The sequence below is a fragment of the Micropterus dolomieu genome, linkage group LG06 (genome assembly GCF_021292245.1).
Source record: "Micropterus dolomieu isolate WLL.071019.BEF.003 ecotype Adirondacks linkage group LG06, ASM2129224v1, whole genome shotgun sequence".
NCBI classification, from domain to species: Eukaryota; Metazoa; Chordata; class Actinopteri; order Centrarchiformes; family Centrarchidae; genus Micropterus; species Micropterus dolomieu.
The window spans coordinates 17,581,237-17,606,582 of record NC_060155.1 but is presented as its reverse complement, the minus strand read 5'-3'; the positions used below and the strand labels follow the sequence as shown (position 1 = coordinate 17,606,582).

The 25,346-nt window shown below is 40.1% G+C and overlaps 1 protein-coding gene across 1 annotated transcript in view; it reads left to right on the top strand.

Annotated features, from left to right (window-relative positions):
• Positions 1-6,998: 6,998 nt before the first annotated feature.
• The window catches only part of LOC123972808 (neurocan core protein-like), a 46,630-nt gene continuing 28,282 nt past the window's right edge, over positions 6,999-25,346 (top strand). The window contains exons 1-4 of the mRNA XM_046052497.1: positions 6,999-7,227; positions 18,189-18,268; positions 23,318-23,521; positions 24,736-24,918. Of these exons, the coding sequence (XP_045908453.1) occupies positions 18,196-18,268; positions 23,318-23,521; positions 24,736-24,918 (460 nt within the window). The 5' untranslated portion in view covers positions 6,999-7,227; positions 18,189-18,195. The remainder of the gene's footprint in view (positions 7,228-18,188; positions 18,269-23,317; positions 23,522-24,735; positions 24,919-25,346) is intronic.

The window sequence follows — 25,346 nt, the reverse complement described above, 5'->3', positions numbered from 1 at the left end:
CCCCTGCTGCTTCAATATTTACTTTTTTTTCCAAATCTGTCTCTTGTGAGTGCCCCAACTTTATGGAAGTAAAATACTCTGGCTACCAGTCCAGTCAGATGTGGTGACACTGTACACGACAAAGTGGTTGCTGAGATCTGGAAACACACATGAGTGGCCATATGATGAGAAAGATTTTAACTGACGGTTTGGCCAGATTAGCTACCACTTTATCTGCAGATAAAACTGAAAGTAAACGGACCCATAATGTAGCTAATAATCCCTCATTGCACAGGAAAACTGTGAATGCTCTCACATATATTAAGACAAAGTTGAACCAGGAAGTTGGTCTGTAAGCTGTGATGGATCTGTACAGTGGACAGTTTTGGGGTGGAATTTTCTGTTCGGTTTTCTCTCCTTAATACATTTGGCTAACTTGAGAATTGTTTTTAACAACCTGTCTGATCATCTGCCATCTTATGCTTGTTGCCCCATTAGACCTGTTTTTCAGCAATGTTGCAGAAGCTGTCATTTTTATCATCACAATTGATAGAGATGATGGTTGAAGCTACCTACGTAGTTAAAGCAGTGAAATAATAGTGAATAGTAGATTAGTGTTACAGCAAATATCTGTAGAGGAGAGCAATGAAGAGTGTATTTAGTCACACAGAGTAGAGCAGAGAAAAACAGAGTAGAGTTTTTACTGTAAAGTGGAAAAGTGTAGACTACAACTGAGCACAGTAAAGTTCCAGTAGAGTAGAGTAGTGCAAGGAAAGCTTCTTTTCAAAGCTCTCTCTTAGTTTTTTCTACTGCTGTGAAGAGGGTGACTGCCACAGATACACAGACCACAGATGCTGCACAGGAGAGCTCAGGCACATGCAATATACTGTATAATTTCAGTCATACCCACACAGCCTAATCATGCTTGAGAATGCACACAAACACAAAGACACATGTGCACAAGCATCACACACACACACACACACACACACACACACACACACACACACACACACACACACACACACACACACACACACACACACAGCTGCTCCTCCACACGTGACCTGAATTCTAACTGACAAGGTAGATCAGTGCTTAATTGAGCATGTAAAAGGTAGTGTTTTTTTCCCAGTGTGTGTGCGTCTCTGTGTGTGTGTGTGTGTGTGTGTGTGTGTGTCATTGTTGGGGGGTTGGGGGAGTTAAAGCTGTCATCAAATCTAAAATTAAAAGCCCTCACACATCACATCAGCCAAGCTGTAAGACAAAGCACACAGGTACACACAAACACACGCACGAAAAAACTGACTCTGAAACTGAACACTTCAAAGATAATAAAAAAAAAGCTTTGCCAAATAATTGTCTCATTCTGTCCCAGAAGCATGGAGCTCAAACATTTGTATCATCACTGTAAAACTATTTTTGATTTGAGAGTTTGTAGCTTCTTTTGTTCTTTCCTTCCCCAAACTGTCTGTTCCCTTGTTTGCTAACAATCCCTCCACTGATGTTTACAATCTTTTATTTCTTCACAATTTCTCATCTCTTCCTGGCTGCCAAGACCTCCCTCTCTTCAAATGGTCTGCTGTTTGACATGACTGGCCTTGATCTGTAGTAGGTTGTAAATTATGTCAGAAACATACTTAGGTCACGTGATGGCTTAAAGAGTTATTAGTTAGTTATTAGTAATTAAGTTAAAGCAAAAAGAAATAAATAAGGAGGTTTTGGTGATTAGGACCCCATTGTAACATTGTTTTATGTGGGCAGTCATAGGCTGTATAGCAACATCCCCCGCAATGGAGTCAAGACACTGATGGTGGTGAATAACAACCTGGATATGAGTTCACTGAAATACATTATTGGAGAGACATGATGGAACTGGAGGTTAATGTGATGGAAGTGGATCGCATTGATCAAACACTGAAATGACAGCTGACAGTAGCAAAGTAAAGAACAGACTGAAGCAACAAGATGAATCGCTCAAAGAGGTCTGATTGAGTGTGTGAGGTGTGAAGTTAACTGAAGTCAGAAAGGAGCAATCCACCCTAGCGGCTCTGTGGGCCTGTATAAAATTTTAAATAAATGGATGAAGCATTAATAATTTTACTAAACTCTAAGTGGACCTTGAGTTAAGCTGTTTTTGTCTAACTACGGAATTAGATTAATGAACTTCCACAGTGAAGTTTCACAGTAAACATTCCCCCTATTCACTGAAATGAGCCTGCCTTCCCAGTAACACAGAACAAACATCAAGCCTTAAAACGAAAATCTTACAACTTCAATTGTGCAACCACCACAGATGACAAAAAATTTGACCAAAGCAAACATTAACTATAGTAGGCCTGTGGTTAGACAGCATGGTGGTATTCCATGTGGTTATCATTGCTGCCTACCACGTCTCCCCGACTTCCTCCCTGACTGCCCCGCTGCCACCCAGATGGGGCCTCTTGGTTTGGAAACACCTAAATGCAGTATGCACAAACTCTGGCAGTTTATAAAATCCAGTTTAGCTGAGACCCATCTCTACTGGGAGATATCCCGTTTCCCCTCTTTTCATGTGGCTTGGATACAGCTCTGTTTGATCTCTTCACATTAACTGCATCACCATAAAAACAAACCTGTGAAGAACGAGTCTGCACAGAAATTATTAAGCAAACACATGAGCCTAAACACACCACACATCTCAACCAGCGAGGAGAAATCATGACGCTACTGAAAGCCTCATTGTGCTCCCTATTTCTTACCAGGGGCAGCGTGTGTTACTTGGCAGTGATATTTTGCACCCGTTAAGATGCTTTTATAGCTTTCCAGAAGTTGTTTTTGTTTTTTCGGTGGTGTCATCGTCCTCATCCTGCCTTCCTTGTGTATTGTGGGTTCTCCATTGTGTGTGGATGGCTGCTCCCTTGCTGGAGAGTGATTGACATTGTTTGTCTGTTTGGCGAGGCGCCTGACATTTCTAAAAGTCACAGTTCACATTAAGGCTGAGCCAAGACTCCTTGCATTTGTGTGTGCGCCTGTGTGTGCATGAATTGGTGATGGTCGCGTTCAGACTACAGGCCAGAGTGACCCAAATAATTTATTTTGCTCATATGTGACTCAGATCAGAATTTTAAATAAACAAACAGCCAAAGTGACATGGTATCTGATATTTATCAGTTAACATTTGGGCCATTTTCACATATGGTCCAAATTAGATACAGGTTGGATTTTTCTGAAATGCTTGGAATTCTTGCGACTCTGACGTCACTCTAATTCTGCACTAGCTGGTGGCGCAAACATGGAGGACGGCAACAATGGAGGTAGTTGGTGGACTCTCTTTCTCTTCCTTCTTGTCCTCATTATCATTAGTTCAAAAATTCCCTTTCTTCCACCTGAAATCAACTTAACAATTAAACCACAGATGCTTACCGCTGTGGCCTCCATGTTTACTTCGGTATGACAGTGTGCTGCGTGTGACGTCGTATTATTCTCTTGTGCCTCTTGTGGGTCACTTTCAGGCCATGGCTGGAGCCTGATATGGGCCACATTTAAAAAAAATTCACAATCAATCAATAAAAACAGATTTGGGCAATAAATCAGAATTGAGCATTAAGGGCTGTAGTGTAAACATAGATTTGTGCTGAGCATGTGCAGTACATTTATATGATGCAAAACTGTATAATCCAATGTTTACTCTCACAAACTCTAAGCATAAACATGCTCAGATATCCACTTTCACAATATATTGCATGTTCAATATTCAGAATATAAAATACATTGTCAAACTGATAAAGAATATAGTATATGATACTGCCAGACAGTGTGAAATAAGAAAATTTCTCTGGCCTTAAAGCTTCTTACAGCTGCCTTTATTGATTGTTGGCCACTTAGGGACAGCAAAAAGATCTAAACACAAGACAAACATATTATCACATTAGAAAGTTGTTGGCAAAAGTTACAGATCCAGCAGACTACATTTATTCACTTAGCTGACATTTCATCCAAAGCGACTTACAACTGCTACATGTCAGAGGTTGCACGCCTCTGGAGCAACTTGGGGTTAAGTGTCTTGCTCAGGGACACAATGGTGGATGTGCTACACTGGCATTCATTTGGCATCACACTTTTTCTGTCTCATTCCTTTGTTTTGGGTTCCACCAACTCCTGAGGGAAATATCTGGCTCTTTAGCTGCAAAATGCTTCACTACGTTCAACAGCTAGTAAACTTTGTCTGTCTGCCGTATGGTGCTGGGAAGATGCTGATGTGAGCTGTGAGACTGAACCAAAACACTAAAGCTGCGGCTGTAAAACCAAAACAATGAACTGAAAGATGTTAAAAAGCTCCATTTAGCTCAGGGGAACTGCAGATGCTAGATATAATATTCTTTGGGTTCACCCCTATGAGGAAGAGTACATAGTCTTTTGCTCAATTGTTTATATAAAATATTAATCAGAGCTTTAGGGGGAAATAAGGGTAAACGTGGATGTTAACACAAAATAAGTTGATCCTCTGGAATTAAATTTGAGGGCAGACTGTCTGTCCATGGTGGCACTGATCTGTTTACAGTCCACAGAGATAAGAGTTTCCAATAACAAGTATTGATCCAGTCCATTACTGTTGTTGAACAGTGTAGACTTACAGTTTGTGGTCTTCTGACATCAATAATACAGAGATTCATGGACCTTGTCTGATTCTCTGGTTGCTGTCTGCAGTGAAGTGTAGATATGAGGTAAGTGCAGCTCTGGTTAACACAAATGGGTTTTTTTTGTCAGCACATAAATCTACAGGAGGGTGGGTGCAGTCCTGAGTGACTCGACGAGACCCGCTAGTTGTGACAACAAGGCCTGAGCCAACTAGACTTCTTCAAGGCAAATGTTTCTTAATTCAACCATCTAAATATGGGTAGAGCGGGTTGGTAGGTAATCGGAAGGTCAGAGGTTCAATCCCCAGCTCCCCCAGGCTGCATGTCAAAGTGTCCTTGGGCAAGATACTGAATTGCCCCTGGCGGCTGTTCCGCCAGTGTGTGAATGTTAGTTTCTGTTTCTGCAATTAGGCTCAGTGTATGAATGTGTTTGACCGGTGAATGCAGATGTAGCGCTTTGAGTGGTCGAAAAGACTAGAAAGGCGCTATACAAATACGGAGCATTTACATATAAATACTTCTTCATGCTCTCTTGGAATGTTATTGTTTGTTGAAAAAAATACAAAAATTTCCACTTTGAATGCAGAAATTCAGATTAAACAAAGAGATTTGATGTCTCAGAGAAGACCTTTTTGTTACATTGTTTAGTGTGTAAACATAGTTCTATTTGCCTCTAATCCCGTTGCAAACATCAGTTCTTGGCTTTGGTTTTTGTCTTCATCCAAACACAATACCGTATTTTGTAATACTTTTGTGAGACAGACGGAGAAAATATATGCAAATTGCAATCACTGGCTCACCCAAAGACACAGAAACATGGGATCAGATATACAGAAATACTAGCAGCGTTTACGGCCTACCACCAGTGTGTTTATTTTACAAGCAAACACATTTACAGACACGTTTGTTGGCGGGGCCTTCATCGGCGCTGTGAGAGGGATGGGGAAAACAAGAGACAAACAGGGCAGTGGGGAATTCATTGGGCGCTTATTCCATTTCTCATTCCCTCAGAACACAGCAGGAAGGGCAGCGGAAGGAGATGCAGAAGCACTAAACTGTGGAAGTTTTCCAGCAAATGCCCCAGGAAACTGCGTATATTCAAGATATACTGTGCATCCCTCCTCAAAATTCAGCCTGGTACCATCCTAAACTCTGAGACCTCTGCTATAATTTGAAATAAAGTTATACAGGTTTGAACAACAGCATGAGTTCATAATGACATGGCAGGTCAGTTGGGTTAAAATTAATGTTGCATAAAGCTCAAAACCAGCGCCTCTTTACTTGCCTGAATGCCTATAGAAGCACTCTTTTGACTTTAATTCATATTATTTAATTCCTTATGCCTACACAGATAAATCTAAAGTTTGAAAGGATATTTTACCTTTAATCCTTTAAATGCCAACTCTCTAAAAGGGCTCAATTATCCAAATTTATATGAGCAAAATTAACTCTTCCTTAAATAAAGATATTAGTTTTGAGTCATTGTGGTTACCGTGATTAGTGGCTCTGTTAAGATTCCAAAACCAACTCCTGCCTCCATTACACAAGGGAAGATGCATAATTCAAACACATCTTGAGCACGAAGCAACAGACAGCAGACCTACATTATGATGAATAACAGAGAGTGTGCAGCTCTTCCACTCACATTATCATCGAGAGAAATCAGTGTAGGAGCTGAACCTGTGGTCAGATGGATCTTGGTCAGAGCTGCCATCAGCAACAAACAAGCCTTTTTTCTTTCTTTCGTTAAAATGTGCTCATGAGGGCTGATGTTTTGTATTGACCCCCCTGCAGTGATGTGATGTTGGCTGTTGTTAGGTTAGGTTGTGAGATGCATCTGAGGCAGCTGGGGTTTTCACTTGGCAGTTCTTACAAGAAATCCTGCTCACCATCAGTCAAATGTTATTCCTCCACACAGTTAATTGGAGTACGTTTATTTCTATCTCATTAGGATAGAAGGCCTGAGGGATATAGTATGTGATGCAGCTGAGTTGATTCACAGGAGGTGTGTAGAAACAGAGGATGTGAGATGTAAGGGGGTTTAGCTGATGGTCAGACTGTCATTGTAAGCTCATGGGTGCACTTTTCATTTAATTCACCATTGAGGTTTATGTAGGAATCGGATTATGGCCATACAAAGTACCCCCTTTTACAACCCCCCTCACAACCACACCACCACCCTCGTTTCCCCCTCTTTGGATGGGGGCGCTGGAGCCGTCTGCCTGTCACCGCTTGCTTCTTTGTTCAAACTGATCTTGCCTCTCTCCCTCAGCGTAGCTGCTGGCGAGGAGGGGGACGGAGGGAGCACCTTGCCGTGTACGTGTGTGCGTGTTTGTGTGTGCGCGCGCGCGTGATCAATGTGTGAGGATGAACGGCGCATAGGCTGCTGCTCAGTGAGGAGAGGATATAACGCGGGAGAAGGAGTGGAAAGTCCAAGACGTGGAGCGCTTGTGCACACACTCACCCCGGTCTCTTCTGCCTCTGCAAAGTGCTGTTTCACCCTTGTTTCGTCGTTTGCCGTCTCCGCACCCTTCGGGAGCTTTGGAAAGCGCCTGCACTGAGGCGCAAAGCTTTCGCTCACATTCCTGAGGATTGCACCGTTGAGACGCATCTGGGTTTGTCAGAAAAGGTAAGAGTGAAAGCTCGGAAATAATGTGAAATCCGTCATTTGGTCAGTGTGCGATATCTCAAGTCACCGGGTGGCAAGAGGCGCCTGAGACCGCTCAGCTGCTGAAAGAGGATTTAAAGTGTTTTATTTTCTTGGTTGCAACATAACAACGTACTTGCGGTTAAAAACAGAGCTTGCAATTTATAGAAATTGTTATCACATTGCCCAGCCATCTAATTATAGGCTATGCATTATGCAGATATATAGGTAATAAGTATTTCCTGTGGCAGCTTTTGAGAGGCACACAAATCGCACCCGTTTGGGATATCTTTAATTATTTACAAGTCAAAGCTTTTAATATTGGTCTATATTTATGGCCCATGTAGGGGCATGCATAAATCATCAACTCACCAAGTAACCTTGTTTATGTGTCCTTTACATGGTTTCATCTCAGGAGACGTTGTCTTCATCAGAACTTTATGCCTTGGTTTACAAATACACATCTTCCAAATCTTCCTTCACAGATGACACAGTTAAAATAAATCAAAGGGGAGGATGCCTTCTGTTCAGTGATGCAATTGTGGAAGCAGATCTGAAAATTTAACAGGTGTTTGTGAAATCTATTATGTAAATGGGAGTCCTTTAGTGAACATACCCCATGTGTTGAATAGCTGCCAAGATCAGATCTTACATTGGTCCACCTCCAGAGCTGTCACCTGGGTTTGACATCAAATACACTCTTATAGAAACTGGATTATTAGTGATCACTGCTTGCTTCACACAGTGTTTTATCTTTACATTTAAGCACCACATGTCTCTCTGCCTTGTAAACCTAACTTTGCTTTGGTGAAAATATAAAGCGACCAATGATGGTAATATGAGTAATTGCCTGGTTCCAAGCAGGTGAATGGATCTTTGAAAGTCCTCTATTGATGTTCTGCTCTGTAAACAAACACTGGCATGTACAAATCACAGAGAAGGAGGAGAACAGTTCGGGTCACCTTGACAAATGAGCTTTATTGTCTGTGAATATGAGAGCCCCTGCAGCCCAATAAAGCCCATTCTGTTTTCTATTCACCGCTCCAGTCTGGAGGAGTCCAAGTCTTTTCTTCTTTGGCCTTGTTAGTGCGCCCACCACCAACTGTGTGTCAGTGCCATAAAGCAGGATGTGGTTAACTAGGTAACGTCATGCTTTAGACGAGACCGAGCTGAGGAAATGTCTGTGTGTGTGTGTGACACAGAGAGATAACAGAGAAGAAGAGAAGTGGTGCCTGTGGGATGAGCAGAATAGTAAGGAATGAGGCTAAGAGACCCAGCTGAAAGTTCACAGTATGCATTTTTCATTCTGTCCGGATGTGTGTAAGTGTGTGTATTTGAAAAGGGGTATGCGCCCACCCATGAGCCCCGGCACGCATAGCGTGCATGTTTGCGTGTGTCCATGTGTGCATGTAGATGACTGCACTCGCACGAGCAGAGGGATCAGAGAGCGGTGTTGTGGTGAAGAAGAAGGTCTGATTCAAAAATAGAGTACGAGCTCAGTTCAGCTGCCTCACTGTCTATTGCTGCACACTTTGCACTCAATCAGCCTCAGTATTGTTTATCATGTCTGGCTCAGAGCCATCTGCAATTCAGAGAGTCACTTTGCATCAGTGGGAGATGGAAAAGGAGTAATGTTAGATGCAGTTAGATGAAATACTGTGGACGAGTCAATTTATCGATTAGTCAATTGACCGAAAAAGATTTGGCAGAAATGCTTTCCTTTGCTTAATTTGATTGTTAACTAATTTTCTTTAGGTTTGGTTGGACAAATCAAGCAATCCGATTAGGTTTTTCACAGTTTTCTAGCATTTTATACATCAGACCAAACTAGAAAAAGGCTGAAAAATTAGAGCTGAAAGAATCAGTCAGTTAATCGATTAGTTGATGGGCAGGAAGTTTTTCAAGTAAACATTTGCTGGCATCTTCTCAGATATGATGCTTTGCTACTGTTCTCTGATTTATATCACTGTAAACGGAACATCTTTGTGTTTTGGGCTGTTGGTCAAACAAAAAAAATTATTTTAACATGTCACTTAGGCATTCAGAAAATTGTGGTGGGCATTTTTCACCATTTTCTGACATTCTATAGACTTATTGATAATGAAAATAGTCATAAGTTTCAGTCCTGAAGTGCTGTAGACAGTTTTTCAGAATGAAATGGAATAAAAGTGATAGTTTAGCCCTGCTGGTCTTGGGTGAGCAGTTTTATCTCCAGTCTGCTTATATGAATGCATTTTCTCAAGTCTCGCTGATGGGGTGATATTATATTTGATATTATTCTTTCTGGAATGAAAGTGCCCACTCTAATATGTCACATAGGTGATTATGGGGTCTATTCCCTCCCCCATTACAGTGCTAATAGCTAACAGAATAGTGCCATATAAAAGCACTTGTTTGGATCCGAATGTGATTGTTGAAAAAATAAATGAGACTTTTGAGTGTTTTTTTGTCCTAGCAGTATTTCATAAACAGCTGATCCAACTGTGAGCAAGACTGTGAAGTAAAGTGGGAATTTTATGAGGTCTTTGAACTTTGCGGCCCGTTTACAGCCAGAAGGGGAATAGGCTTTAGACTAACAATGACTTCAGAGTGACTGGAGCTAAAGTTGTCCACATTTTCAGCACTGGACAGCTCCCAAATGTCAGACCTCAAACATTTGTCAAATAGAAAAAGAGCTGTAAATTGTGTTTGGGGCTGCTGGTTGGGGAAGTAAGGTCGAAGTCTGTCTCCTTCTCTCCCTTGAATATTGAAACCCTCTTGCAGTGTGAGTCCCCCGCAGGCAAAACCCAAAAGGGATTGGGCAAACCAATCCATCAATCCACTTCACTCTTTAGCCTGGGAGGGACTAAAGCAGCCCACCAGGCCAATCATTACAAGCGTAGATGAGACCACAGCTGAACAGCTCACCCACACAAAGAGAAAGGTCCCTCTCTTTGTCTTTGGCAAGGGGGTCTCCTCCAGTGGCTGGTGGAAGACAAATGTTTGGCTACACAGTCTGCTGAGAAGAAGCTCTTGAAGGCAGCACCAAAGTTTTATCAGCCTCTACAACGTATGTTAGAATAATTAGTCACTTTCAAAGAAATAGTGTTACTTTTTGATATGTTTATTTTTCTACGGTCACAGTGTTTGAAATATGTACACTCAGCACTAATTTCTTGTTATTGTCAACTGCTGATCTGAGAATGAGGAGATAGCTTCTGCGTCTCCAGGCATTGGCATTGTTGACATACACTTGAAGGACAGTGCTCCCCTTTTTTACCCTTTCCTCACCTAGTTGATATTCCACAGACTCAGCACATCATTAAAGATGAGGAATTCTTGGATGAAGTCCTAGCAGCCTGTCTATGTTTGTGTCTATTATTCCATTTCATTTCACAACTACTCATTTTTCTGACCACCTTTCACTGTGGATGGAAATGTTGTTGTGGCCTGTTTTATGGTAGCTCTAACAATCCAGTTAGTCTGTGTGTGTGTGTGTGGAGCCATAGATTAATGTACTCATGGTGATAGCGGTGTCTCATGCACCTGATCCTTTATTGACTCTATTACCAAGAGCTGACCTTAGAACCTTAACCTTTGACCTCTGGGGTCTTATAGGCCCAGCTGGTGTAGTGGCTACTTAGACGTCCCTAGCTACGTATATTTGACCTCCGACCCTAAAATCATTATCCCCTTCAATATTGCTATTTACTTTCACAAACATTTACATACAATACATTTGAACCTTATACTTTTAATGGAACTGATTAATTAAAGCTGCTCTAATATATTTTTTAATAACAATAGTGATACAATGATTACATGGTATGTGAAACGGGGCACTCACAGAGAATTATCACCCGACTCTCCCTTAGCTCATTGTTTTGGTTTTCTTTACTATTTTTGGTCACTCGTATCAGCTTCGTACCTAGCAGGCAGAAGGCAGTTTCAGTCAGTTTCAGTAAAAAAGGTCTTAAAACCCGCTGTGCACTACCTTTCCAGTACCAAATGACAGACAAAGTTAGCTGGTGAACATAGTGGAGAATTTTGCACCTAAAGAGAGATATTTCTCTCAGGATTTAAGGAAACCTAAAATAGACCAAAAAGCACAGTAAATATTGGACTATTTGTCAGCTGACCAGAAACATGATCCCAGATGGAGACTGATGTTGCTGTGTCTGCTGTATGTGTAAATTAACCACTGTTTGCTAACATATTCGCTGTATCAACTTGATAATGAGCCATAGTTACCCAAAGCCCCAAATTATCAATTGCATTGTCGCATTCACCATTCACACACAGAAACTAACATTCACTTTCACACACTGGTGGAACAGTCACCAAGGGCAATTCAGGCTTCACTTTCTTACCCAAGGACACCCATTGAACCGCCAACCTTTCAATTAACAAGCAACCTGCTCTACCTCCTGAGCTACAGCTGCCCCTGTGCAAAGTAGTACATATCAAGTATTATTAGTTAAAAGTATGTTGTATTTTTTCTGTGTGCCTGAGCTGTTTTGATACGGCAAGAAAAAGTATCTAGGGAAACCTATTTCTGGACAATCTTGCTGGTGGCAAGTCTGACTATGTTCTGAACGGATAGCAGTGGACTGTGGCAGGGTGGCGGGGCAGTGGGGGGAGGGATTACAGTAGTAATTTTTACTTATTACCATTGATGGCAACATTGCCAAACAACATTGCTCCATGTATCATCAGCTTTATAAAATTTGACACCAAACATATGAGCTTGTTTTTTCTTCTTTGTCTTTCTTTAAGTAAAATAAGAACATTTTCCCTATTCATGTAAAAGGTTCAGTAGTAACAAATCAACTGATGTCGGTGTGATTTGGTCCTTTTTGATGCATTACAGAAATGAGCAATGATTGATTCCACCAAGGTCGAGTCTGGCGCTCCCTGGTTTCCATTTCCTCTAAAAGCTGTCACTCTGTTCTCATACATTTATGTGCACACTTATAAATAGCAGGGCTCCCTCGTATGTTAATCAAATGCATTTAAAATAAATTTTGTCTAGCTCATACAAAAAATAACATACACTTAATCTTACAGTCAGACATACACCTTTTGCACATGAATGCGCAACAAAAACACACACGACAGTGCAGAATGAGGCTGAGTGTGAAGAGGTGGAGAGTGAAAATGAGCATATCTGATCATCTGCTGCAGGTCTGTTAAGTGTAGCTCCACAGCAGCTTAATAGCTCTACAGGAAGGTCGGAAACAGATGGTTCTTATAAGTGCTGTCAGTCTCTCACAGGTATGCACAAATAGGCAATACATGCATTAAACATTGCATCAGTATATTTCCTCTTGGGTACAAGTTCAGTACTGAATAATTAACAAAAAACAACAGAAAAGTTTTAACTACAATAACCTGCTAACAGTTACTACAAATAGTAACTGTTAGCAGTTACTACTCTTTGTGTCTTTCTCACTTGACTTGTCAGTTAAGGATCCCTCAGAATGATCTAAATTGCCTCCTGTCTGCGCTTTACTGCACACACATCTAGCCAAATCTTAGCTTGGCTTCTCCTAAGTGTGCTATCGAGCCAGTTTAAATAACCTCTGTCCCCACGCCCAGTGAGATCAATGGTGTCAGTGTGAGAGGAAGAGTGTGTAATCTTGAATCGGATGGACCAGCAGCTTTCCAGAGTCCTCTCTCCATCTGCAGCCCAGGCCAGAACTGCATGAGTCATTAGTTGCTTTGAGTGTGATTAGTCACCACACAGGCACACCGAACACAAAGGGTATCTGTATGTTTGTGTGTGTGTGTGTGAGAGAGAGTGTGCACGACGCATGAATACCTGATTCAGCTCAGGTCACTTTACTTCTGCTTTTAAGTTCTTGAGCAATTAATGTTCATGCACTCTGGTTTAATGTCTCTTTTATGGCACCAAATCACCACTGCAACATGCTACCACTGTATTTCTTTCTGGCTTTCCAATTCATTAATGAAAATGGCTTCTTTGTAAGCACACAGAAGTTCAAAGTTCAGCCACAAATCTATTCAGGATGTACTTGCTGCAGCCTTTTTCTCGCAAACAGCAAATGAAGCATTAAAGAGCTTCCAACGCAGCTTTTCTGAAGAGCTTTCATCGTGGCAGTGTAGTATTGTCACAATGGTGATAAACTGACCTTCCTTTCCATTCCTCTTTTTTCATCTTCTTCCTCCTCCAGCTCACCACTTTGTCTGTCACTCATCTGGAGCTGTTATTCTGCTGTTATTCTATCGCTCTCCGGAGGTAATAGTTTTGTGAGACATGATTAAAGAATAAGGGAAAGAGAGGATTCACCTTCTCCTGTCAGGTCCCCGAAGGGGGAAACAAGACTGACAGGTTGACTCTTTACAGTACAACTGGCTCTTTTTTTATCCTTTTGTCTTATAGTACAGATTTATCTGAAGTCCTCATCCTTTCCGCTTGTGCTACGCTATATTTTTAGACTATAATCTTGCTGCGTCTTGTCATCATGCTGTTGTCCAGGAAAGGTTTTGGAACTTACTGTAAAAATAAAAAAGAAACTCCTGAATGTTACCTCTATCAGAAATTAATTTCCGCAGAGGGGAAAAAGAGCTCCAGCTCTTCTCTGTTGGGTGGTGAACAATATTCTGTCAAATGCCAAGCAGAGAGAAAATACAATTTTCTTTTCTTCTTTTGACTATGAAAAGAAAAATGTTGTATATAAACAAGATCTGAGGACTTCTAGCCTTTCCAAAACCAAAGACACAGGAGCAAAATTGTAAGGAATGGATCAAACTGTGTGCTTATCTGCTCTAAATGTTAGCATGCTCGGCTAACCAGTTTAGCTACTTAATCCTTACAGTATTGGCATAGGTAGTAGTAATTAGAGTACTGTTACTTCCAAAGACCATATTATCAGCATTTTGTTGTGTTACAGGTTATGTTACAAAAATCCACTTCAGGTCTAACGCATGCTTCTATATCAGAGATTAGGCTAACATTAGCGGCTCTGTCTGCATCTTCATTCTTTATTCCTAATTCCTTAATTTCCACAAAGTGGTTGCCAGTCTTCCCGAGATCCTCACAAAATAACAACAACTCAAACAAACAGCCATTTAAAACATACAATACACCTAAACAAAAAATATAGACTAAATATAAAACTGAGACAATACATATATACAGTATATATGTTTTTGGTTTGGGTTGGTTTACGCTCCAACAACTCTATGAACTTGTTACTCGAAATAGCGCTACATTTTCCAAACTCTTTGGTTTGTCCTCATCCTCAAATTATTTTCTCTTATATAGGTGAAACAATAGAACATAAATCTAACCTCTGTGTTATTTGTCCAAACATTTAAATTTTGTATCATTTGTACCCATTAAATACATAAATAGGACCTGTTGGGTCAGCTGGGAACATTAAAAGAAAGCTCTGATTTTCAAATTAATTCGTGATTGTTATCTCTTTAAACTGCATTATGTGATTCACATACTGTACATCATGATTTTTATTTATTGTCTAACAGGGATGCCAGCTGCCAGTGTGTGTGGTTATGTTAGTGTGCATGTAGCCTATATGTTTTTGTGCATGCTTTGTGCACATGAATGCAGCAGGTGAGATTCGGTGACCTACCTTGTGCATTGACTTGGGTTTGATGTAGGGCTTTATAGTTGCTGTACCATATAGCGGTGTGTGTGTGTGTGTGTGTGTGTGTGTGTGTGTGTGTATGTGTGATGAATCAACATGGGACCCAACCTGGCCTGATTAAGTAAACCTTTGCACACACACACACACACACACAAACACACACACACACACATACACACACACAAGCACGATGGAGGCATTGTCTTGCTGTGCTCATAAACATGATTTATCCCTTAACCACAACAGCAGCTGACATGATTTTTTTCCCGATCAATTTTCCCACCAACTGCAGAACTGATTTGGGTCGAGGGGCCCGTCTTGCATGCGTCATTATGATCATGTGGCCAGTTGGTCTCCTGTTTCAACAGATTGACAACTTAGCGCTGAGCTGCAATGTAGGTCTGCCAGCCTCGTCTCTTAGCTCTTTTTGGATCACTGTCATTCCTCTCGCTGGCCCTTACAATGAGCTGAGAATGCGTCCTATTCAGGCAACATCGTGAAAATGTGTCAGACGGACAACCACATTGAAGTCCACTGAAGCATTTTAGAGACTTATGGCTCTTTTCTCCTCAAGACACAACTGTGCCTGTGAAAGTGAAGAGGGGAGATTTAGTGGGAGGCGTTCACGACATCTGATGTCTCGTCCTTAACAAAAGGTGGTACTGGTTAGTATGCAGCTAGTGTGATTGGATGGCCAGTGCACTGTATGTTGTAAATCCCCTCTGGCAAAACTTTGAAAGGTGGCTGTCTATAGGCATAGAATGTTGTATGTTGTATAGCATTCATAGAGCCTAGATGTCCATAGGCTGTACTCTGTATTCTGCTGCTGTGGATAGTGGCTGTTGGGCCCCTGCCAGTCCCAGGCCCTCCAATACAACACTCTCTAATGCTCTCCTCTTACAAGACTGGGCAAACTCCTCGGTGTCATGACCCTCTCCAAGCCTTAAGAAATCTCTTGTCACCCACCCAGCTAGCTCAACCAATGGTTCAGGCCTTCAACATGCAAAGAGTCCAACAGCTTGACCCCAATCTGTCACAGCTCATCACAAGGTCCTAACCCACCTTTAGATATGGGATGCCTCAAAGTGTGTGGCACAGCGGGGTCTCAACCACTACCAGGATCCCCTTTTTCAAGAGATGAGAGACCACCATTAAAAGTCGCCCAACAAAGTGTTATTTAATGACAGTATAGTTTGGCAGGTGTCACAGAGTGCTTTGCTGTCTGAGAGGAATATTTTTCTTTGCCTCACATGCTCCAGTTTCATACGGTTGAAGGTTTTACTGAGCTTTCACATGCTAAGAGAAGAGAGCGGCCATTATTCCTATAATGTATAAAGGGTTTGAACTGGTGTTGCATAATCGTCTTTCTGTGCATCAGGGATGCTGTTGGCATGAATTGCGGTTACCTTGGTGTATGCAAAGAGGGTTGTTGCTTTTCTGGATGAAGTATTTGCTTTATGTAACTAAAGTCTAGACAGAACAAACATGTCTGACTCATTTATGCTCAAACTTTTTCATATTCTTCAAATGGTGTACTAAAACGTCTCTGTTGGTAATGCCTGTGTAGTCAGGAGAATAAAGAACCAATTATTTGTCCTCAAGTAAACAAATGATTTGGAGTTATTTGTGTAGCTCAACTCCTCCTTGAAATCAGCATTATTAAACAAAGCTGTGTTTTCTTCAAACGGCATATTCTCCTCTTCATCTTCATTTCATACCAGTACGGGGCAATACAGCTCTGTCTCAGGCATCTTTCCATTGAGTTGAGATGCTTCAGGCCCTGAGCCAAATCCTCTGGCAAAGTCAGCATCCCATTTCTGATGTGTGGCAGGATTTCCTATTTGTTGTGCAGTAGGACTGCACCAGAATCACCTTTTCATTGCAGTATACTTAAAGTTAATCCAATCTTTTAGTTTTGGAGTATCAATTTGTGTGTAGTATATGATCAAATCAGATTAAACAATGTCTGATGGCCCCATTTAGCCAGTTATAAAAACAGTACTGGATAATAATTTTGATATTAGTTATATGGACAGCTGTAATAGTAGTGGAGTGAGTCTTGGGTAAAACTGTAAATCTCTGTGAACAAAGGATAAATCTAAATCTAAATCTGCTAAATGGAAAGCATTCAATACAAGATCCAGTGAACTGTGTCTGTTCCTTAAAGTGCACTTACAGATGCAATATTGTTAACACCTAAAAATGAAATAGATATGGTAGAAAATCTGTCCCTGTCTTTGATACTGTGTGTACACATTCTACTAAATCATTTGATTTGCCTGAGATTGGCTTTTCAAGGATTCAGTATTCAAGGCCATTTTGGGGTATTTTGTGTATTTATTTTTTTTAAGTTGAGGACACAGTCCAGTGATGTCATTGCAGCAACAGTAGATGAGAGAAAAACAAAATAAAGTACAATTTGCCCATTTAAAAAACTGGTGAAGGTCAACATTAGGTTTTGTGTCAGTAAGGTTTCATGCTGCTGTTTTAACACCTGCGCTTGCTTCACAGGTGCTGGTTGCCTCACTTGTGAAAGCTGCTTTCATGGTAGACAGCGCTTCAAGATGATTGACATGTGTGAACATCACCAACAGAGTTAGAAAAGGGCGGTACTAACAATTAATTTCACCTCCATCAGGTGAAAAATGTCCACATTTAGGGTTTAGTAACTAAGAAACAGCTATGTTTTTCATGACATGGATTTGAGTGGGTCTACTTAGTGTTTAAAGTCTTTTATAAATCAAACAGCTGTGGAGGGTTTTTTTTCAGGCACACTCAGGAACAAGCTGCCCTTCATCTGTTCACACATAACAATCACCACACTGTTTCACCTGACAGAAAAACTGACTTTTATCCAAAGCACTTTTTTGTCTCACATTCAACCATTCACACCACATGCCATACAAGGCACTGGCCTAACCACTGGGAGCAATTTGGGATTCAGTGAAAGTGTAAGTTTAAAGCATAGTTTATCTGAATAGACAACATTATTTACATCTAAATCAGTTTTGATTATTGACTTCATGGCATGTAGTAATAAAACAGACTTTATGTTACAATGTTTTTTTCATCATGTTTGAACACAGTGTTATGATTTTTCTAAACCATGTTCAAACCATTTGTCTAAAGTGTGGTAATGTGTAGGGTGACAACTCTGGACACAGTTGCAAACGTATCATCATATTGTGTGACTATGGATGAAGAAATGCTTTATGATGATTATATGCTTACATTTGGGAGGATGGAGAGAATAATCACTCTGAAAAATTGTATTGTGTATGTATTTATGCATATACAACTATAAACAACTGATTCTGTTTTCTCCCTCTGCAGGTCCAGGATGATGCTCGCTCAGTGTGGAGTTGGGCGGCAGATCCTCTTTGCTTTGATGCTGCTGCTCTGTTTAGGCATGGGTAAGTTCTCTATGTCTCCTATACTTCCACTCTTTGTTTCATTCTCCAGGTGCTGCAGAAATTAACCAGCAGGTTCTCAGCAAAAGAAAAAGCAGGCAATAATAACAGATAAACAATTGATTCTGTTTTTGTATTATTGTCTTTTGGGTATTATTGTCTTTACACTTGTTAAAGCACTTTGTAACTTGTTTTTGAAAAGTGCTCTACAAATAAAGATTATTATTATATTATTATAATGTCAGCACACAAGTGAGTTCAATAAAAAGAAAGAAAGACACAGAGCAAAAGAGAAGGGACAGAAAACAGAGGAATGGAAGGTTGGAGCTGGACTGCTGGACCAGAAAAATTTGGAAAACATTTGTTCCCACATACAGTTTTCCATAGGCATAAATACACAAGACAGGTCTGTACTAATTTCATTGGTGTAAGTGAGAGCTGACATGCTGAGGATGTTTGCAGACATGCTCGGTGGGATTGAGCTGGAACACCTCCAAACCCATTTATGCAAGTTTAGTCGACCATCTGTTCCATTACAACTATGCATAAAATTCACAATTATGGAACAAAAAGACAAAACATCTCAGAGCTGCAGGTCTCTGGTGGATAGTATCGCAGGTTTGAGGTCCCATGTGCAGCCTGCTGACTGCTTGTAGTAAAGATAAGTTCCTCTTAATTACTTTTCCTGCAATTGGCATGCATGACGGTAGCTGGTCAGCCAGGATTTTCATTAAAAGGAGAAATTGCATTGCTCATTTTCAAAATTAAAACATTACCTTAGTAGCCATTACGCTGTGACAGCAGAAGGTTATTAATCCACATCCAATTCTGTTTTTGTTGCACAATCCAAATACTAAAGTAAACACACGGTCTGCAGACTACTAATTATGCTATTACTCCAAAATACAAGACTAGACAACATCCTCAAGTTGTTGTAAAAACATATATATTGTGAATCATTATAAAACATCTGGATAATAGAGTACAACCCATATGAGTTGTTATGATGGACAGATTAGTACATGGTCACATGATATTTCCTGACTTCATCAGTAATAAGAATCATCATAAGAATCACCCAAATGTATCATTAAACCTTTAACTGGTGCACAATGCACAAACTGCTGCAAGAAAAAAAAGCCTCTGTATTGTATTATCAGCTCGATGATGTATGTATTTGTCCTTAAAGTTTGCATTGTTCCATATTTTAGGAACTATGTTTAGTCGCTTTCTTGCAGAGTTAGATAAGAACATTGATACTCGTACAGTAATTATTAAACTACTGTCAGCAGCTAATTAGCTTAGCTTAACATAAAGTGGAAAACTGCTAGCCTAAGATAAGATAATCTGTCTCCCGCTACATCTAAAGCTCACTAATTATCACCTTAAGATAATGAGTGAGCTTTAGAAAGATGTTTAGTAATATAGTGTGTTGCAGAGATATCTTCTTTTAACTTATTTTTTTATTTAATATGAAATGGCAAACATACATATATACAACACATACATTAGGAACGCACATTAGGAGACGCTCTGACAGTTTCAGTTCTAACATATAATCATGCCCTCGCATCTTATCTTCAAACATTCCTTCTTCCTTCTTAAAAGGAGAGAACTTGAGCAACGTGTGGCAATGAGTACATACCTTTGCTGTCAGTTGTTCTGCAGTAAGTATAAAATACAACTAAAGTGGAAGAAAAATATAAATACAAATAAAATAAAATACAAAAGAGGGGACTAGAGTTCTGACATTGTCTGTATTACTGGTAACCATCTTTGATCAAACCTGTCTGACTTGAGCTGCAACCTTGCTGTGATTTTCTCCATGATGAACACACTTTTTACCATTTCTCTCCATTCCATTATACTGGAAGGCAGTGACTTCAACCAAGAGGCTGTAATTGTTTTCTTTGCTATTAAAAGCAGAGTTCTCAGTAAGGAAGTCAAGTTCCTGTCTCTAACATTATCACAACATTATTATATAACAGTTTTTTTTCTGTTTTAATATTCTTCCAAAAATCTAAAATCTTTGGGCAATCCCAAAATATATGTGTATTGCAGAGATATCTACAGAACTTAGTGAGCTAGCCCCTGCCTGTCCTGTCTAGTAATACACCTTTATACCTCAAGAGGCAATAATCTAGTTTATACCTCCATTGTTTCAGCTGGGAGGTTTGTGCAAGCAGCAAAGTTGCTATGTTAAGCAAGTGCTTTTTTAGTCAAAAAAATTAACAAATTAAACTCACAAAATTTTAAGAAAGGTTCATCTTTCCACTGTTCCAGCAATCACCAACTCTATGTAAAAATGAGTTAAATGTAAAAATATTCTGGCGCTATGCACTGGCGCTGCCTCTCGGATACCTGACCTCCCTCTCCTCCCTCCTGATCCTCTCGCTTGACACCTCTCATGTCCCTGTCTGAACACACCGTGTCTTCGTCATCCTCGGAGTCTGAGTGCTGGCCAGAGCCGCTGTCAAGGGTGTAGAATTTAATAGGGATGGTACATGTCCCTACCAATATCCAGCGACTTCTCCCTCGCAAATATTTGATCAAAAATTTTAATATAACCACTGTTGTCCGTTAGCGTCTAGTCATTGTATTTGATACATAAATGATTAACAGCTCTTGTTCTCTACTATGAGTTCAGTGCGTTTTAAAGTTTTTCAAATTATGTCATCCCCCCTCATAATGCCTCACAGTGGTTTGGTCCGCTGCCTACCTTTGTCAGGCCTTCAGCGACTCTATTTCTAAAAAGCAACTAGCAACACATCTAGTGAGTTATTCAGACCAATGGTCCCTTATATTGTAGACTAATTTATTCTCCTGCATGATGCTCAGAGTAATCCCCACCAACAGTGACATGAAACATCCTCCCTTGGCCGCTGTAAATCACCATAGTGCTGTATCCCACTGCTGTCTCCGTCGGCCTCAGGTTTATGTTTGGTCTCTGTCCAGCCATGATCACTAAGGGTCCGGTTCCTTTAGCTGCACAGCTGCCTGCGCTAACAAGCAGCTGGTATGACCTAATCTATGATATGCTGCTAACTATTCTTTTGTGATATGAATATGACATGTAGAGAGTAGTCTCAATTCCTACACATTGCATCTTTAAAATGTGGACTTTAAAAGGTGGAACCGCCCAATTGGTATTTAGGTATATGTGTTAGCCCTGTGACTGGCCACCTGTCAAGGGGGTACACTCACTGCCTCTCACCTTAAGCATGCTGGGATAGAATCCAGTCCCATGCATAACCTGAAAAACTTGAGAGGATATAAAAATTACTGCAACCTAAATCTATGAATATTTTAAATATGGTTTGATAATAAATCTTAACCATTTGCTAGCATTTCCCAGAGCTTTGAACAGCATAACAGGTGGAACAATTTTGATTATTTTATTAGAGAAAGAACTATTTGTTTTGTCTGTGCTTTTCAACAACAGAGTAAACTGCTAAGGAAGACTGTGAAAAGCTCCAGAAATGAACATTCATACTCAGCATTTTAAAACAATAAAAAAATCTATTTTTCAGATTTTTCTAATTCAATTAGCCAGCACAATGTGCAAATTCAGTTTAAGAAACAATACTGTTGGCCTTGAACCCCTGCTGGTAGTTTATCTGTAATCCAAACTGCTCACGGGACCCTTGAGGAGGACTGACTGAAGAGTAAGAGATGGCATCTGTTAATGACAGAGAGTGTCCTTTCATGTCACTTCCAGCTCTCTCTTCTCCTTTTTAGGCAGTTTTTCTTTTATCCCATCTGTCACCTCCATGCTACAGGGTGCACTTGTCGTCCAAAGCCTCCTTCTCTTTTTTTCTCTCTTCATCCATCCATCTCTCATGCCTGCTCCCTGTCTTGTTCTGCCTCTCATGCTTTTCCCTGGTATTTGTGATTCTGTGATTACATCTGATTTTGGGGGAAGGCAACGGGTGCGTTCTTCAACACAGAGAAATGCTCTCCGGGGGTTCAGCTTGTGAAAGTCGTCCAATCTAAATGCAGATGGAAATATCTTTCGGTGATTCAGTTCCACCATGTGAAATATAAAAAAAAAAAAAACTTTTCTTTTCCTGTTACGCTCATATATTTTTCTACAGTTTGGTGTGTTTGACGAACAGTGAAAATGTTAACCCTACAGTCCATGTTGCTTCTTGATTTCATGAGCAGAAACAATGACTATTATATTATATTATATTATTGTACTACACTACACGACACTGTATTACTACTGATTATTAGTATAGTAGTTTGTGTTTGATCATTGTAATCTTGTGTTACAGTAAGGTGCACAGAGGATAAATCCACAAAGAAGCTGAATTTGTTGGTTAGAGGATAATGTCTGTACAGGTGATCCTGTTGTCATGGTTACATTGAACCTGTATGTCATTGCAACCACACAGAGGGAATTGTCGATGTTTATCTGCAGAACCATAAACGTAACTCTTACAGTGACATTGCCTTTACATTGATACTTCCTTTGCATGAAATAACTTTTATTTAATCAGTTAAAGTGACTGGAATCATTAATGTGAAAAGAGAGAGAGAGAGAAAACATATGTTAGAGATAAAAGAGATAGAAATTTAGATAATTATGTTGGAGCATCTGTGGTCACTGTTGTGTGTTTTTCTACTCATGTACTGTATGTTTGTATATATAATTGTGCGTGAATGCCTGGTATCCTTATAGTGTGTCCCTTTGCTGGAATGATAAGTCTTTCTTGTGTGGAAATATGAGTGTGAAATTGCTAATGAATCCCTGAGGTCTTGTTAGCAGACACCGTGTTTAGAAGCTGCAGTCTTCTACTGATTAGTAGAGAATACTGTACTGCATTTACTCTCTAATCAAACACCAGACTTATTCATGTCAATAAATAAGCATTTATGTGCTGAGCCCTTGCTCAAAGTAGACATGCACATCTCATGAGTCATCATTACAGAAAATATATATACTGTATTTTTCTTTCCATTGTTTTTTTCTCTTGTCAGCAAATTGTCCTGCAACATATTTTATTGCATAATCTAATTATGTTCTGTTGTCTTGCTCGTCCTCTCTAGGTTCAGCCTCCTCCATAGTGAACATGCGTAGGATCACCCATCCTACAGTACATCAAACGCTAGCAGGCAAAGCCGTCCTGCCCTGTGTCTTCACCCTTCAGACCAGCACTTCCACCCAGCCTCCCCAGCTCCTGTGGACTCACATCAGGCTACCAGCAGGAGGAAAAGGTGCTCCTCTGGAGCAGATTGTGCTTTCTGCTAAAGGTAAAACAAAGATTTGATGACCTAGTTTACCTGTTGAATAAGACCTACATTACTCTACTTTACTCAGTCAAATAACATTTCCACAAGTGCTTAGAGAGTACACTTAAATGTGCACTAATGAATATTTTTATATTAACACTGGATCAAATAACTACATGTAGGTGAAAGGGTTTGTTTACAATTATCACCCGACTCAGGTCTCCTCAGCTCAGAGTATGTAATGATCTGAAGGCCTCACAAGTAAAACACTGAAAAAGAACTTGACAAGGTGATAATAGCAGCTCCTGGAATTAAAATGAAATAATAGTAGAGCTTTTCCACTGTACTTGTATGTAATGCTTCAAACCTCCCTGAGTGGAAGGATTTTCGCTAAGTCAAGGCAAGGTGTAGATTGACTGAATAAATCTATCTGCATGTATCTTTAAAGTTTTAACGTCTTTCAGATCATTGTTTTGGCTTTACGGCTGCAACTCTCACTGCTCTCATCAACCTCATTTTTAGAAGCAGCAGGCAGCTGTTCACAGCAAAAAAGCTCTAAAAACAAACTGTACACTACCTGCCCAACACCGAACGGCACAACATAAGGTACCACAAAGTCTAGGCCATGTGCCCTTGTAATTAATTTATAGGAGATAGTGTGCACTTTATTACTTTAAACTGTACGACTGAAACTCATAATTGATATATGTGAAAGTCCCAGAAAACTTGATTTTATTTCCCCCCTTCTAAAATATCAAATGTTATGTCAAATGTAAGAAAAAAAAACCTAATATATTATTTATTAGGAGTGTAACTCTCAAAAACTGAGCTAATTTGCTTTGTCAGCAGTGTGTGGATGTGGATCATATTTGATTAACAATGACCTGCAAACAAAAGCAAACAACCCCACAACTGTCAAATATTGATTCAAGTGTTGCTAAATGCTGATTGGTGTACAGATGTATGTGACATCACGTTGTACCAACAGAACCCCGCCCACTTCCACCCTTAGAGAAAAGTAAAGACAAAAACGCAAATACAAAAATGTTTAATGGGAGACCAAAATTCTAACTTTTCAGATCTGATTTTCAGGCTCGATTCAAAAAATATGTTTTCTGGGCCTTTAACTCCATCTATCCATCTAGGGCCTCTTATAAGTACATTTCTTTATCTCTAAAATCTGCAGGATGTCAATAGACACTTTTAATGAGGAAACCTCTCTCTTTTTGCCAAAGGTGATGTAATCAAGGTGAATAAGGCTTTCAGCGGCCGCGTCATGCTGCCAGGATACACTGCCAATCCGATGAATGCTACCATGGAGATCTTCAGCCTCCGCACTAACGACTCAGGCGCTTACCACTGTCAGGTTGTCATGGGTAACGACTATGAGAGAGACACTGTACCTCTGGTGGTCTCCGGTAAGTGCAGCAACCACTGTGGAGAAAAGTTTAGTGCTACAACTCAGGAACAATAAAGGAAACATTTAAACTAAGCAGAAATGCTGGTGACAGATTGAGCAGCACTAACACAAAAGGTTTTAAAATTCTTCTTCTAACTTAATTGATTTTGGGGTTTTATTGCACTCCAGGCTTGTTGTGCTAATGTAAGACAGATAATAGAAGCATTAAAACAGGAGCACTGCCAACCCCTTTTCAGCTTTTTAATTTAATTAAACATTAATAACATTGATTTTCTATATCCATGTCATAATGACTGACTTAATGTAGCTTGCCGCTCTCTGTGTAAGTGTTATTTTTGTTATCTGGTTTTCCACTTGAGTAATTGTGTAATTTCAATTAAAGCGTTTGGACTAAATACAAATTTTCATTTTTCTGTGTGAAATTTC